This window comes from Fundulus heteroclitus, chromosome 7, assembly GCF_011125445.2.
Source record: "Fundulus heteroclitus isolate FHET01 chromosome 7, MU-UCD_Fhet_4.1, whole genome shotgun sequence".
Taxonomy (NCBI): domain Eukaryota; kingdom Metazoa; phylum Chordata; class Actinopteri; order Cyprinodontiformes; family Fundulidae; genus Fundulus; species Fundulus heteroclitus.
In genome coordinates, this window is record NC_046367.1 from 33,226,788 (window position 1) to 33,241,505 (window position 14,718).

Consider the following 14,718-nt stretch of genomic DNA (forward strand, 5'->3'; position numbering starts at 1 on the left):
GTTCACAAGTAGGTATGGAAATGTATTTATGTTCAGATTCCATTACAGCAGAATTCTTTAAATTGTCTTGTTTACACATTAGGAAACTGATGCATCATTGACCACAATTTTTTACTTAAAAGATGAACAAATATTGAAGTTTGGTTACATTAAATCTTTAAAACTCCAGAACTCCTCTGTTGAAAAGAGCATGTTTCATATATCTCCCTAAGCCTGTTATTGGCTTCCATTTCCTGGTTTGTGCTGAGGTTTTTGTGTGAAGGAAATGGCGTGTTTCTGGCTCAGAGTTGACCTTTCTGTACCACAAGTCAATGGTTGAACTTCCATTGAGGGGAAATGAAAGGCGAGGGTAAAGATGGAGGATAAAATCTCAGCCCAGAAGCAGAATATTGAGAATATGGAGCTTTTCGGACGCCAGTGTTATAAGTTATTGGTTCAGTATTTTTAAATGGCCTGGCTTTTGCCTGAGTGTGCTTTAAAAACTCGCAGGATGCGGTCCGTTTCAAAGGTATCGGTTTTCAATTTTCAGCCTTTGTGCTTAGGCACTTTCACTTTGGAATAATAACATGAATCCTACAGCTAGGTGTGCACGCTGAAGTGGAAAAAAGCCTCAGAAGAGAAGCTTTAAAAAGACTGTATCTAGTGATGCAGAAGTCAAACGTCATAAGTACAATTTTGCTGTAAATGGTTATAAGAAGTTAGCCCTTTACTGCAGGGAATACCATTAAAGGGACTCATAGCTACCACAGGACCATTTAGGATTCTTTAAGTCTTCGCAGTTCGGGGGCTATTTGTTTAATGAGACCTATAAGTTAAACTGGGATTTCAAATCTGAAGCTGAAACAATAAGCTTTAATTATATAATCCTTTGTTTCCACACAGCCAAGAGCAGAGGCAGAGGGATGGTTTTGTTGCTTCACTATTAATCAGCATGAGTTTCTATTTGTCTGAGAGTAGTTTTTAATGGACATTAATGGAGATGGAGCATGAGAAAAATCATCAAATTTTGTTTCTCATAGAAGCTACAATATTTGCTTTCAAACATTTGGGTTGTGTCATTTTCTTCATGGAAATTTTGATTAAATATAAACTATATAAACTCTGCAATTAAAACAGGTTAGTAAAAATTATCTAAAACAAAAAAAAAAATGTAATGTACTAAAAAGCACTGATCACAATTAAATTAGCCACAAAAACACCACAAAAAGGTGGTGTTTTTTTTTTTTTTTTTAGTTTTTTATTTAGTTTTTAGATAAAACTAAATAATGTCCAAAAACTGTTATCAATAGGCCATTTTTGTAAAAAAAAAAAAAAAATGAAAACTGTCCACAAAAAATGCTTCACTGTGTTTTTTGGGGAACTGGGCTGAGATAATTGAAGGAAGTACACCAACAGCAGGTATCGGATTTTACTTTAATGCTTTGATTTGAGACTCCAGGCGGATGCCTGGGATTAGCACAGGACTACATATGAGTGATTGTTAATCAATCATCGGCAACTCAACTTACGCTTCTTTATCTTATATTTTTTGATGTTAAGGGTGGTAAGATCCCGATCCGATGGACAGCTCCAGAGGCTATTGCATACAGAAAGTTTTCCTCGGCCAGTGACGCGTGGAGCTACGGCATAGTCATGTGGGAGGTGATGTCCTACGGAGAGCGGCCGTACTGGGAGATGTCCAATCAAGATGTGAGTATTACACTCCATGCATGTTACTGAAAAAAGCTGTAGGTGCTAAAAATCTTGTAACAACATCATTCCATGTTCTTCGTTTAGCTGCAAATCTTTAAGATCCTTTATGTGCTATGCAAATAAACGGGGGGAAAAATCCAAAGTGATAATTTCATTATAGCACGTGTTTTATTTCTGAGGTCAGATATTGAGTAACTGGAGTTAAAACTTTAATAATTTCCTTACTTAGTTTTAAAGCAGGGTATGAGGAACCCATAAAAGGTATTTCCGCTCTTCCCTGTCTTGCATTTTACTAGGATCTATTCTCTGTGTAAGTCAATCTTTGTTGGCACGCAGCGCTCAAATGAGGAATACATTTCATTTGTAGATGTAAAGGTTGTTGCCCTTTTACACTACTCTGCAGCAGCTGGCTCATATCAGAAACCTACCTCTAAGAAGAAGGCGTTCAGGAGCAGAAAAACATCCAAAAGGATAAAAAAGATGACGAAGAGAGAATGGAAGTTCAGTAGAGGTCAGAGATTCAGAGGACTTCAGAGCGTCCAGTTTAAAGCTGCGGATCGGTGTGGCTGAGAAACCCGCTGATCCCCAGGCTGCCGTCGGGGATTGGAGAGACCGCGGCGGAGGCAGATAGATCCTTCTCTCCGCTGAGTGTGAAAGCTCCAACGTAATCCCTTTGACCCTTTACACACGGACTCATGCACATCTATACGAAAACGCCCCGCATACACACACACGCGGGGTCCCAGGGTTTGGGAGGGATTTGTGCTGTTTGGGAATTGCTTAGAAGTGCTTTCCAAGGCAAAAAGGCCGGCCAAGGCACAAAACCAGCCTAACGCTATCTCCTCCTGGTCAGACACTTATCACTACTCTGCTCAAAGATACATGCAGATAGTCGACTGCCTTACAGAGAATCTAAAAGATGACATACGGAGGATAACGGCGTGTTATCTTCGGTGATAATGCAAGGATTTACGCTGAGAAGGACACCTGGAGATTGATTGGCGGATCCGTTTGAACACAGCGACAAAAGGAGGAACAATTAAGATATGGTCACCAATTTATGTCTGGCAGAAGATCTGAAAAATGTTCTAAGGTCAAATATGAAATAAGTTTAACATGAACTTTAATTCATCACTGAGAAAAAAAAAACGGCCTTCTCCGAAAAGCTTAATCTAATTGTACTTAATAAAGTTTGTCGTTATCTGAATGCATCTCTCCCGTAGTGACCAAGAACATTCAGATCTGACCCTTCACACACTTTAAAGTGTCTTTCCATCAAATCTTCAAGACTTGAGGGTTTTAACTATGCTGTTATGATCAAAAGTTGTCTGTTTGGATGCCTATCTATAGATAAAATGTATTCAATCACCCATTTGAATAATTAAACTCAAGTATTCTGATCATTTTCAGGGCCACAGGTGTATAAAATGAAGCACCAAGACATGCACACTGCTTTTACAAACGTTTGTGAAAACGGCTCGCTCTCAGGAGCTCAGTGAAGAAGCGTGGTACCGTGATTGGATTCCCTCTGTTAACAAATATTCCTCATTAACAAATATTCCAGAGTCAATCGTTAGAGGTATTATAACACATTGAAATTGATTGGAAACCCCAGCCACTCAGTCACAAAGTGGAAGGCCCAGCCAAGGCTTAGTCGCAATAAATGTTTTTGGTTGCATCGTCTACACTGTGTAAATTCCTGTGAGACTGCTTGTTTTCCTCTCATTCAACTGGGGAGACGAGCTTCAACTCGACCGGTTTCCTTTCTTATCCTCTAATCAATTTGGTTCCAAATCCAAAGTGAGGAACCATCAAAGACCTGGGCCAGAGACCAGTGCTGTCTGGATTTACCCAGGTGTCCTCAGGGCAGACAGAACCGCTGCTAGAGTCATAAAGCTGAGGGTCCATCCAGCCAAGAGAAAGAGAAATTAAACTGACAGAACCCAGGAGCAGAAGTAAATAACCTCTTGTGACTTAAAGTAGGGCCCTCTTCTCACTTGTTGTCTGGCTTTCTGGTTCTAGAAATGAAATGAAAAATGAAACAAGGTTCTTTCCTTGGATTTCTCCACATCGTTTGACCCAGACTTTGATCCCTAAAGTAATGGTATTGGTATCAAAACTCAAAATGATGTCGCAAAAACCTTTTCATCAGACTCCAAAGGGAGGCCACAAGACTTCCCATAAAAGTAAAACTTTTCTTTTTCTGGAAAAGCGCTATACAAGTTCAGTCCATTTACCATCATTAGTAACCACACTGTTTCCTGATTATTTAGGTAAAAAAAAATGCACAATATACAAAACAAATATTCTCAAACTAATGCTTACTCCTAGAAACCAGGAGGAGGGAGAACAAGACATGAACCACGATAGTTTATACTGACCACTCAAAGCACTGTTCACCCAATAGCTCTCACTAACGCGTGCACATTCATACACCGCTCGGTAGGCGACTTGGGGTTAAGTGCCTTGCCCAGGGGAAGCTGGAATCGAACCCACAACCTTCCAATTGCAAGACAACCCATCAAGCCACAGTCGCCCTACAATAATGGTTATATTTTTATGAGGCTGGTTGATTTGCAACATTTAAACAGTTTAACACAGCTTATTTTTGCTATACACTTTAGAATAGGAGGAACCTACATTATGTAAAAGCGTTGTACACATTTTGTTGGTGCGACGTAGTTTCCTTAGCTCTTGCCATAGGAATAAAGCAGGAAAAGAATCTGCTCTTCAGTGCTGCAGAGGACCCGGGCTGAGGATAGAAGGCAGACAAAAGCCTCCCTCTGAGGGGACTCTAACTTTCCAACCTAACATATTGATCTCTTCAGCTAAGTCGATTTTTACAAAGTGGCCTTTTCTCACGTTAACCCTTTTATGACACCCAACGATTTCTCCAGGTGATTCTGTCCATTGAGGAGGGCTATCGACTGCCGGCGCCAATGGGCTGCCCCGTGGCCCTGCACCAGCTGATGCTACACTGCTGGCAAAAGGAGAGGAACCATAGGCCGAAATTTGTGGACATCGTTTCCTTCCTGGATAAACTAATTCGTAACCCCAGCAGCCTGCTGCCGCTGGTGGAGGATCTCCAGAGGTACGGCGTCGCAGAGTTTCTAATGAGACATTAAAAGAAAATAAGCTGGCTTTAAAACAATGTGTTCAGGGAAGGTTTTTCTGTCAGTGACAGTACTCCCCCCCCCCCCCCCCCCCCCCCCCCCCCTCCTCAGGGCAAAATCTGAGGCGGGGATTTGTGGTTCTAGGTAGAAGGCTTTGTGTAATTTCTGCTGGTGTTCACGCTCACCTATCTGCCTTCTGAATTTATAAATGATCTTACATGAACTAATCCTTCTTTTTTTCCCCTCAAATCAGTCTACCAGAATCCCCGGCGGAGGACATGGATTACCCGATGTTCGTCTCTGTTGGAGACTGGCTGGATTCTATAAAGATGAGTCAGTACAAAAGCAATTTCATGGCAGCGGGCTTCAACACGTTGGATTCTGTGGCGAGGATGAGCATTGAGTGAGTCAAAGGACTTTACAAAATCATTACTTAATGACAGGGAGAAAAGCATAACAGCGGAGACGCAGGTGGGGGGGGACCCTAAATGTGTTGGTTTTGTGTAAATAGATAGCTGGAATATAATGTCTTATTGGCTTTACCATGCTAACTATTTGTGAGTGGGCTTTATGTTGTCTTGTAAAATTGTTCATATACCTTGAGATCTTTTATATTTTGTCACATTGAAACCACAAACTACAATGTTTTTCATAGGGATTGCACGTGATAGACGAGCACAACAAAATTCAAAATATTGAAGGAAAATTATTCCTGGTGTTCACAGAGTTTCACAATTAAAAAGGGGAAATTAAAGTGTACATTTGAATTTAGGCCCCAGAACTCTGATAACCCTGAATAAAACCCAGAGCAACCAGTTGACTAACAAAGAGTATATAACACAAGTGTAAACCTACCAAGACCAAAGATAGGAAAGGAGAGCATTTTTAGAGAAGCAGTCAAGAAACCCGTGGTAACTCTGGAGGAGCTGCAGAGTTTCACACCTCAGACTGTGAAATATGTCCACAGCACGACTAGACGACGATTAGTTGTGCTCTTGGAAAAATCTGGCCTTTACAGAAGAGCAGCAAGCAGAAAGCTGTTAAACAAAAGCCATAAGGAGTCCAAATCACAGTTTACCACAACCTATTGTAAGGGACAGAGCAACTGTGTTGAACACTTTCCTGTTCATGACACTACAGCAGCTGCTAAAATGCTGTGGGGATGGCCTTCTCCAGAAGGTACAGGCAAGCTGTTCAGAGTAATTGGAAGACGGATGGAGCCAACGTTAGGGCAACCATGAGAGAAAACCTGCTAGTGTCAGAATAATTTTGATACTGGGCCAGAGGTTCACCTTTTAATAGTACAACGACCTCTAACACATGGCCAGAGTTACAATGGAGGGATTTATGTCGAAGCATATCTATAAAGTCTGAGTTTGAACTATTTTGTGAATAATAATAATAGGCACCAAAAAACGCTGTTAAGACATAACCGACTGAGTTGTAGCTGTAAAATGCAGCTAAAAGGTGTTTATACAAAGTATTGACTTTGAGACACTGAAAATAAATGCATCTCACATTTTGCATGTTTTTAGTTGCAAAACAAAAAAAAGCATGTATCTTTTTCCGTTCATTTCAAAATGATGCATTGCTTCGTGTTGCCTTTATTGTGGAAAATTTAAATTAAATACACTGAGGTTAGTTGTTATAATGTGAAAAGGGCTCTATGAATACTTTTGCTAGGCTCTGCAGGTATCTTGGGGCTGTCACTGCTTTTTACAAGACAACAGAGCTCAGATGGTACCGACTGGTGAACTAATATGCACCATAGTTAATGTGTTTCTCTGTCTCTTGCATTTGTGTCTCTCCTCTTGGCCTAGAGATGTGAGGCGTATTGGCGTGGAGCTCATCGGCCACCAGAGGCGGATCGTCAGCAGCGTACAGACCCTTCAGTTTCAACTACTGCACGAACAGGAGAAGGGGTTCCATGTATGAGGACGCCCCTTTTTGTTGCAGCCTGGGATGGACAGGTAGTGGAGACAGGAGGAAGTGAAGTCTAAACCAACTGAGGCACGGTCTGCAGCCTATGCCTGAGTGTCAAGCCCTCAACCCATGCTGGATGTCATTGAAAGGACTATTCCAGCAGGGTTCTTCCTGGTCTCCCACTCTTCCCTCCGGACTTTTTTTTACTACTAAACACCCCTCACGTCGTATGCCTGGTTCTACCAGACTGCTGCGGGCTGATAAGACTCCACAGGCTGTTCCAGGCCCTCACTTAGAGGAATGTAATGCCTTGTTGCAACGGCCGTACTTTTGTGTGTGGAGCAACAATACTAGAAACTCTGTAGATTTGCAAATGTACTCTACTGAATCTTTGAACTTTTGTTTTTTCTCTTGCTCATGTAGCTGCTATCGGGTGTGCAATCTATCTGTTTTTTGTCCTTTGAAAATAGAAATAACCTCAAGTATTTTTTAGTTTAGAGTTTTATCTTTTAATATAAAGGTTTATTTGGATTGCTTTAGTTACCTGATGTCCAGAGAGTCCGGTACACCAATACTTGAAGGAAGAAGTGAGAAGAAAGTTATAGAGATTTATTGAATGTTTAAAAGTGTATAGACAGTTAATTATTATTATAACCTAATATCAATATATGTGCAGTCGTGTATGTGAAAGCCCTAGTAAATCTGGAACTTATTTAAATGTTTAATTTATTTCAAATATTTTTTTCTATCTAAATCAGCAATACAGTATTATGCAGTCACCTCAGCATCTCCGTGGGAGATGAAGAATTGTGAAACGGCAGACTTCCATGGGTTTTTAATGTCAGATTCCCAGCTTGCAGAAAAACCACAAAACAGGTCTGACTGTTTCCAGCAAGCCGCGTAGACACAGTCACGTGATGAACTTTACTCGGTCTGGTTTTGCTTTTGATTGTGAATGTTAAACATTGCCTGAGAAACTCCACAAATTCCACAATTCTACTATATGAATGTTCACCGAATTTAGATATTTCTTGTTGTTTTGCTTTCTCTGGAGACTTGACGAGGACTTACCTGGTTCTTCCTGTCACACCGTGTCATTTTGCCTGGACACACACACGCGCGCGCGCACACTCAAACACAACCAAAAATCACAACCCTTGATTTGATTGCCGCAGCAGATTCGGTTCGTGAAGTCAGAGGAAACGGGTAGACAATTTCCGGCGGATTTTAACAACTGCTTGTGCAAACTTTGTGGTCGAAGTAGTAGCAACTGTTGGCCGTGAGCGTAGAGTAAAAATGAGCACTTCTAAATGTAAAGTGGGACTAGATATGAGATGTAGGCGGAGAACAACAGTGGCGCTGTGTCTTGCTTGACCAGGAAGGGAAAGAGGCGTGCAACAAAGGCAGCAGCTTCATAACTCATCTTGTGTCATTTCAACATTAGCTCTTACAGGAACACACAAACATACACAGAATGCCTTACAGTCTGTTAGCCATGCAAGCCAGAAACACTTCACAGAAGTTCATAAGTTTCAGTGCAGTCATAGGACCTAGTTATTTCCGCAGGTTTTATAACTCACAGATAAAACCCAACTGGACCTGGAGACGTGTGCCTTTTGGGTCAAAGCGCGGTCGGTCATGCATCCGGACCCTCAGGAGCGGGAAAAGGTGCACGCACACATACACACAGACACACACACACGCTGTCCAAAACGCCAACCCCTCTACATGAATCCTGATGATTATCAGATGCTGTTTGTTTAGCATGTTCTACTGCTGAGCAATGTTAGAACGTTCTTTTGTACAAAGTACAAGTATACTTATTACAATTCTTGTATTTTATTTTTCTATGATTTCCAAAGAGATGTTGTAGATCTTGCACACTGTAAGAGGCAGTTACAGCGAATATTTATTTGCAAATAAAGATGAACAGTTCTGGTGAGACATCTGGTGGCTCATGGGATTTTGTTGTATTTCCAGCTGAGAGTGTTAACATTTTGTTCTTGACATTGGTTTTAGAGGTAAGTAAAATTGTCTTTCTGGTTATGGATTTTTTTTTTTAAGCAAACAAACTTTTCGGTGAGTAAATCATAAAGTTTTCGATGCTGTTCCACAAGTGATGGTATGTTGTATTGGGCTTTCCTGTGAAAAACTACCTACTGTAAAGAAACACATTACTGTGAATAAGAAAATATTTCTTAGTGGTTTCCAAAATTTTTAACATACCTTTACCTGTGGTTACACCTGCAGATCTTTTGCGGTGTCTATACCACCTTTGCGAGCCTAAAACCTAAAATTGTTGCCCATTCTTCCTGGCAAAGCAGCCCGAGCTCTGTCCGTTTTGACGCTACTTTCAATGGTCCGTATTAATGCATGAAAATGCATTGAACTCAACCATGTGAACCTCTGCCCCAGTTGCAAGTGGCATGTGGTTAAACTGTGATTTATTCAGGGTTATCAAAGTAAGGGGGGCTGAACATATATGCATTTTAGATTTTTAATTGTAAAAAACAATTAGAAAACCATTGTTATTTTTCCTTCCACTCCACAATTTAGCGTTACTTTGTGTTCTCTCACATAAAATCCCAACAAACTAAATTGAAGTTTGTGGTTGTAAGGTAATGAGATGTGAAAAGGTTCAAGAGATACTTTTACATCTCTGTGACTTCAGGCAAAATCTTTTAGGCCCACTCTTTAAGTTTTTTTGTTTTTTTTTTAATGGTCAAATGTGTTAATGTTTCATCCTGCCTTCCAGTAGCAGGTTTAGGTTAGCTCATTAGTATTTGTCAGAACCAAAAGATGGAGCTGCTGGACCGTTGACATGTTTCAAACATTCTACATAAGACTCATAGAAAAATTGGGACCAGAATTTGTCATCTCGGACCTTTGTGCATCCCAAGAGTAATTGTTTTATTCAACAAGCGAGTCAAAGTAGATTGTAAACCCAAGCATCCGTATAGGGGCTCCAGGTGGGGAAAAAAGCTGCTTCTGTTGGGTGCTATGTGTTAAAAACGGACCCCAAAAGCAAAAAAATAAATAAAAAAAGGGATCCTTCAGGGTGTTAAGAGTGTAATAAATCAAATGCATCAGGATTGGGGGGCCTGCAAAGCTCCACACTCCACGAGCAGGCCACCGGGTGGTTCACTGGATTTAATTCACCCTAATAGGATTACCTGCCACAAGCTGGCGATGGCCAGGCAGCATCTCATCTATTCACAGCTAGAACGGTGGAGCGCTATTGAAGCCTGTTTTATCATTAATGTTCGCTTTAGAGGAAATCTGCAAATCTAACTCATCTGATTTGATTAAATCGGGCCATCCATGGGGTAATGTGTTGAAAATCTAAATGGTGCAGCGTCAAGCCGAGTGAAATGGGCCTGCTTGATAAACTGTCAGGCTGGCTTGGCCTAAGGAAGAAAGAAGTCAGCGTTTTGTGCTTGGGTCTGGACAACAGCGGCAAAACAACGATCATCAACCAGCTCAAGCCATCTAATGTAAGTTTGATGTTATTCCTTTTTATGCTGGGCTGCAGCAAAACATCATTACAAAATGTTGTTCTGTTGTATTGTTTCCTTCAGTCATGACATGTGAATACACACAACAAATTAGCTGATAAATTATTTTTAATGCCATTAAAGTATACGTTGGGATGCCTATTATTATTTCTATGCGATCATTCGTTTTCAGCATCCAAATCATTTAGGTCCATTGTCAGCAGAGTGGAAACATGTTAGTCAGGTAAAGCCCACAGCCTACCTCCATTTATTTCTTAGTTGACATACTTTTGCCGTTACTTGTCTTTTTTTGTGCGTTTGCATGTGTCTGTGCATGTGTGCAAACGTGTGTGCATGTAGACACAGGCTCAAGAGATAGCCCCGACAATTGGCTTCAACATTGAAAAGTTCAAGAGTTCAAGGTAAAATGAAAAAAAAAAAAAAAAGATGTCAGTAGATAAATACCAGAATGAAAACCCTGAATAAAACTACTGCTATGTCACTAATGTTGTTATTCCTTCATGCTCTTTATCTGTCTGAGTGCAGCCTGTCCTTCACAGTCTTTGACATGTCTGGCCAAAGCAGATACAGAAGCCTATGGGAGCATTATTACAAGTAGGGAACAAAAATAGACAATGCAAGCATGTTGCATACAGAACCTTAACATTACTTTTGCAATTATTATATACTGTAGCTTGTTGTGTTGTTTTTTATGTTTTATTGTTGTTTTTTTACAGGGAGAGCAATGCAATCATATTTGTCATTGATAGTAGTGACAAACTGAGGATGGTTGTTGCAAAGGAGGAGCTTGATACTCTCCTTAACCATGAAGGTACAACAAATATGTATTTCTATCTTATTCATAATTAGGGAAGTTTTAATTTAAAAGGTACACTGCTGAGCAGGGCTGCTACATGAGCAGCTTACATGTAATCAAATTGGAGTAAAAAGTGATATATTCACTGATCCATACTTGTCCATAGAGATGATTTTGGTTTTCAACATGAATTTCCATCTCTATTTTTGTTTTTTAACAATTTAATTGTTTGTGCTCATGTTAGAAAATGATTTTTAAAGGCATCAAGTCCCATTTTGTCAACGTGGAATTGTACTTACCAGCTTTAATTATTGGGAGTGTTGGTCAATATTGAATCCTGTGATGCTGTTTCCCGTCTTGCCATGTGTGCTGGTAACCATTTGCATCAAAAAACGTGTGTAATATGGGCCTTTCAAGTCTTTGAAATGTGTCACTGTTAATGCACTTTTATGTTGTAGTGTGCATGTGTATATGGATCTAGGCTTTCAAATTCAGTGTTTAGCTGTGACAGGGTGGAGTACATTTCTTTTTCAGCAATGTACTCCTTCTTTCCTGTCTATATTTAAATATCAATTGACCATCTGGGGTTGAAATGTCAATTTTCTACAAGTGTCCTGAAGCTGTCAAATAATTATCAGCTAAATAATCAGAAAAAGGGTTGAAGGTACTCGAATCATTCAGCAAACTGAGTCAATGTTCATCAGTACAGACAGAGCGTCTGCATAGTGTATAATGAAATGAAGTGATGTAATTACTGAGTCAGTCCTGCAACATTTGACTAGCTGTTGTGAAATTAGAGTAGCAGTGGCATGTGTTTGAAATATACGGCTTCTTAGAGTTTGGAAGGCAGATGCACAATAATGTGATTGTGGTGTTGGCTCCTTATATTTACATCTCTATTTCTAGATATCCGCAACAAAAAGATCCCGGTGCTTTTCTTTGCAAACAAGATGGATCTGCGGGACGCTCTCTCTTCTGTCAAGGTCTCGCAAACGTTGTGTTTGGAGAACATAAAAGACAAACCTTGGCACATCTGGTAAAGTATCCATAACTCTGCTTTCACCTTGATGAATCGTCTCAGTAGAAAAGCTGCGTTATGTTGAATTCACTTACTCATACCAGGAAGTTAAAACAGAACCATCTGACCCGGGCCCACTTCAACTCCTCATAAACACAGAAAGAAAAGCGTCTCTGCTTACAATCAAAGGCTGAATTTCTTATTTTCCCGTTGTTCATGGGTTAAACATTGCAGGGAGACTCTGCCACATGCTGTTATCCAGCAGCTTGGCTCCTTTGCATACATGTGTTTTCCTCCTCCTTGTTTACTCATTAGACAGAAGGAGGCAAAATGGATTAAGAGCTGGGCAGCTTTAAACAGTCAGGGTCCAAGGAAGGAAAAAAAACTGGAGAAAAGGAATGTGCCACAAACGACTTCACTGCTGCACATCTTGCTTTTCAGCGCCAGCAATGCTATCAAAGGAGAGGGTCTGCAGGAAGGGCTGGACTGGCTGCAAGGTAATTTCTCTGCTGATTCCATGTTATTATCCTACAAGGATAATGGAGAAAACGGGGTTTAGAGCTGAAATACCAAAACTGTCTATCCTGTAGCCCTTTAACAAATCAGCATTAAGATGTTGTCTTTGTTATTCTCTTTCAAACCTATAGATCAAATTGCACAGTAAGTACCTTATCGCTAAAGCTTGTCAACATGTGGAGTGATGGAGGATGGACATTTTCTATAGACGTCAGCGTGAATCCTTTTAAATCCACTTTTAACTATTAAACAAAAAATATTCTGTCCAAATCGACCATTATTTACAGTATAGCACTCTGTTAAAGTATGCGTACCCCTTGAACCATTTTCACATACTGACCTAATTACAAGTGCAAACGTCAGTATACTTTATTTGGATTTTGTATGAGAGACAAAGTAGTGCGTAATTTTGGTTGCGTTGGTAAAAAGATTCATCTTTATTACAAAGTGTAGCGTACCTTTGTTTTCAACCCCATTTACTGTGATGCCCCTGAATAAAATCGTAGGCATATCAATGTCTGTTAGAGGTCAGCTAATTAATAAACAGAGTCCTGCATGTAATAAACCTTGGTACGCTGCTCTGTTTTGTGAAGGCCTCAGGGGTTTGTTAGAGGACATGAGTGAACAAACAGCATTATGAAGACCAAGGACAAAGCAGACTGGTTTGGCATTAAACTGCGGAGAAGTTTAATGCAGAGTTGGGTAATTTATTCATTTTTAAATCAATGGTTTTGACATTTTAGACAACACTGGTGCAATAAAAAACGACAACATTGTCACAGTACAGCAGAATTGCCAAATTAACAGGATTCAAACTTACTGTCCATCTAAACCGGCATACCTTATGTGGAAGGCATTAAACTGAGAAGCCCATGGTCTTTATTCAGCTTTAACTTGAAAACCATAGCAGTCTTGTTTGCAGTTTGCCAAAAGTAATGGGGGGGGGGGCAAGCCATAGTGTCGCCTGAGATGCTCTGGTCAGATGAGACCAAAATTGAGCTTTTTAACCTACATGCAAAGCAACACGTTTGGCAGAATACTGAGCATCCTAAACGGCGTGTAAAATGGTACCACAGCTTCAAAACTGCTAAGACAGACGGAGCTGTATACACGGCCCAATTTTACCAAAAATAAAATAAAATTTAGCAGCTAGGAAACACTCGGAGGTAGATGTTCAGATCAGCAACACTTTGGAAAGGAAGCATCTAAACAAAACGGCTCAACCTGACTGGGTTTAAGCTATTTTAGCTTAAGCCCAGTCAGATCCAGGTGCACAAAGCAAGCTGGAACGAAGTCAAAAACACTTGCAGCAGTAAAGTTGTACTTACAAACAAAAGGTGGTTCTGCAAAGTATTTAGTAATGGAGGTGCTGAATACGAAAGCACTTTTCATGTTCGTTTTTATCCACAAACACAAACTTGGCAAAATGTGAAAACTTCAAGGGGTATCGCGAGACACCGTACCGTTGGGTTTCCAGTTGTTTTTCTCTCTCCTTGTGCTGTGTCCCTACTGTTTTACCCCTAAATATCAGCTTTTCCCCCCTCATGATTCACAAAGCAGCTAAGCTTTGTGAATCCTAAACTTTCAGCAGATCCTTACAGACTGAAGTCCATCCGGACTCCCCGGTAATAATGTTTCTCTCCGTTTCCTGCAGATCATATCAAAACAATGAACAAATGAATGACCAGGCATGACTGGGACTCGGGGGAGGTGCACACTGGACCTGCTTTGCTTTTTCAACTTTTCATCACTCCTGATGTCGTAGGCCTTAAACGTCAATGTCAAATAGTCACGCACTGTTGTTCTCTCTGAGCTACACTTTTAAAAGAAAAAAGTGCTGGCATGCTCTGAATTTGACAGTTGCATCAAGTGGTTATAAGAAGCACTTCTGCATAGACACCTTTGCATGATCACGCAAATCTGCATGCAGTCTGAATATAAATGCATCTGGGTTATTTTCTGCATACAACATAATTTTTTTTTTATTGTTGCAGCTTTTATCTATTTTTATTTTCTAAAACATGCTTTACTAATTTAAAGTCACTGAACAGCCGTGTTTGAAGATGCTGTTAATGTGAATGATGAACTAACCAAAAATGAATAAAAGCTTATTTGCTCAGTGTATACAGTGTTTTTTAGTTCGTT

At 40.2% G+C, this 14,718-nt stretch overlaps 2 protein-coding genes across 5 annotated transcripts in view; both read left to right on the forward strand.

Annotated features, from left to right (window-relative positions):
- The window catches only part of epha6 (eph receptor A6), a 184,092-nt gene extending 175,420 nt beyond the window's left edge, over positions 1 to 8,672 (forward strand). The window contains exons 12-15 of the mRNA XM_036139516.1: positions 1,540 to 1,689; positions 4,590 to 4,783; positions 5,059 to 5,208; positions 6,626 to 8,672. Of these exons, the coding sequence (XP_035995409.1) occupies positions 1,540 to 1,689; positions 4,590 to 4,783; positions 5,059 to 5,208; positions 6,626 to 6,740 (609 nt within the window). The 3' untranslated portion in view covers positions 6,741 to 8,672. The remainder of the gene's footprint in view (positions 1 to 1,539; positions 1,690 to 4,589; positions 4,784 to 5,058; positions 5,209 to 6,625) is intronic.
- Positions 8,673 to 9,893: 1,221 nt separating this feature from the next.
- Positions 9,894 to 14,695, forward strand: LOC105936143 (ADP-ribosylation factor-like protein 6). 4 transcript variants are annotated; one of them, XM_012876817.3, is made up of 9 exons: positions 9,894 to 10,222; positions 10,416 to 10,466; positions 10,583 to 10,644; positions 10,769 to 10,837; positions 10,960 to 11,054; positions 11,946 to 12,075; positions 12,499 to 12,554; positions 12,705 to 12,717; positions 14,228 to 14,695. In XM_012876817.3, exons 1-9 carry the CDS (start codon positions 10,100 to 10,102, stop codon positions 14,265 to 14,267), a joined length of 639 nt encoding a protein of 212 aa, XP_012732271.1. In that variant the 5' UTR covers positions 9,894 to 10,099; the 3' UTR covers positions 14,268 to 14,695. The 4 variants fall into 4 exon arrangements, with proteins under 4 accessions (XP_012732271.1, XP_012732272.1, XP_012732273.1 ...); XM_012876818.3 differs by lacking the exon at positions 12,705 to 12,717; XM_012876819.3 differs by lacking the exon at positions 10,416 to 10,466.
- The last annotated feature ends 23 nt before the right edge of the window (positions 14,696 to 14,718 follow it).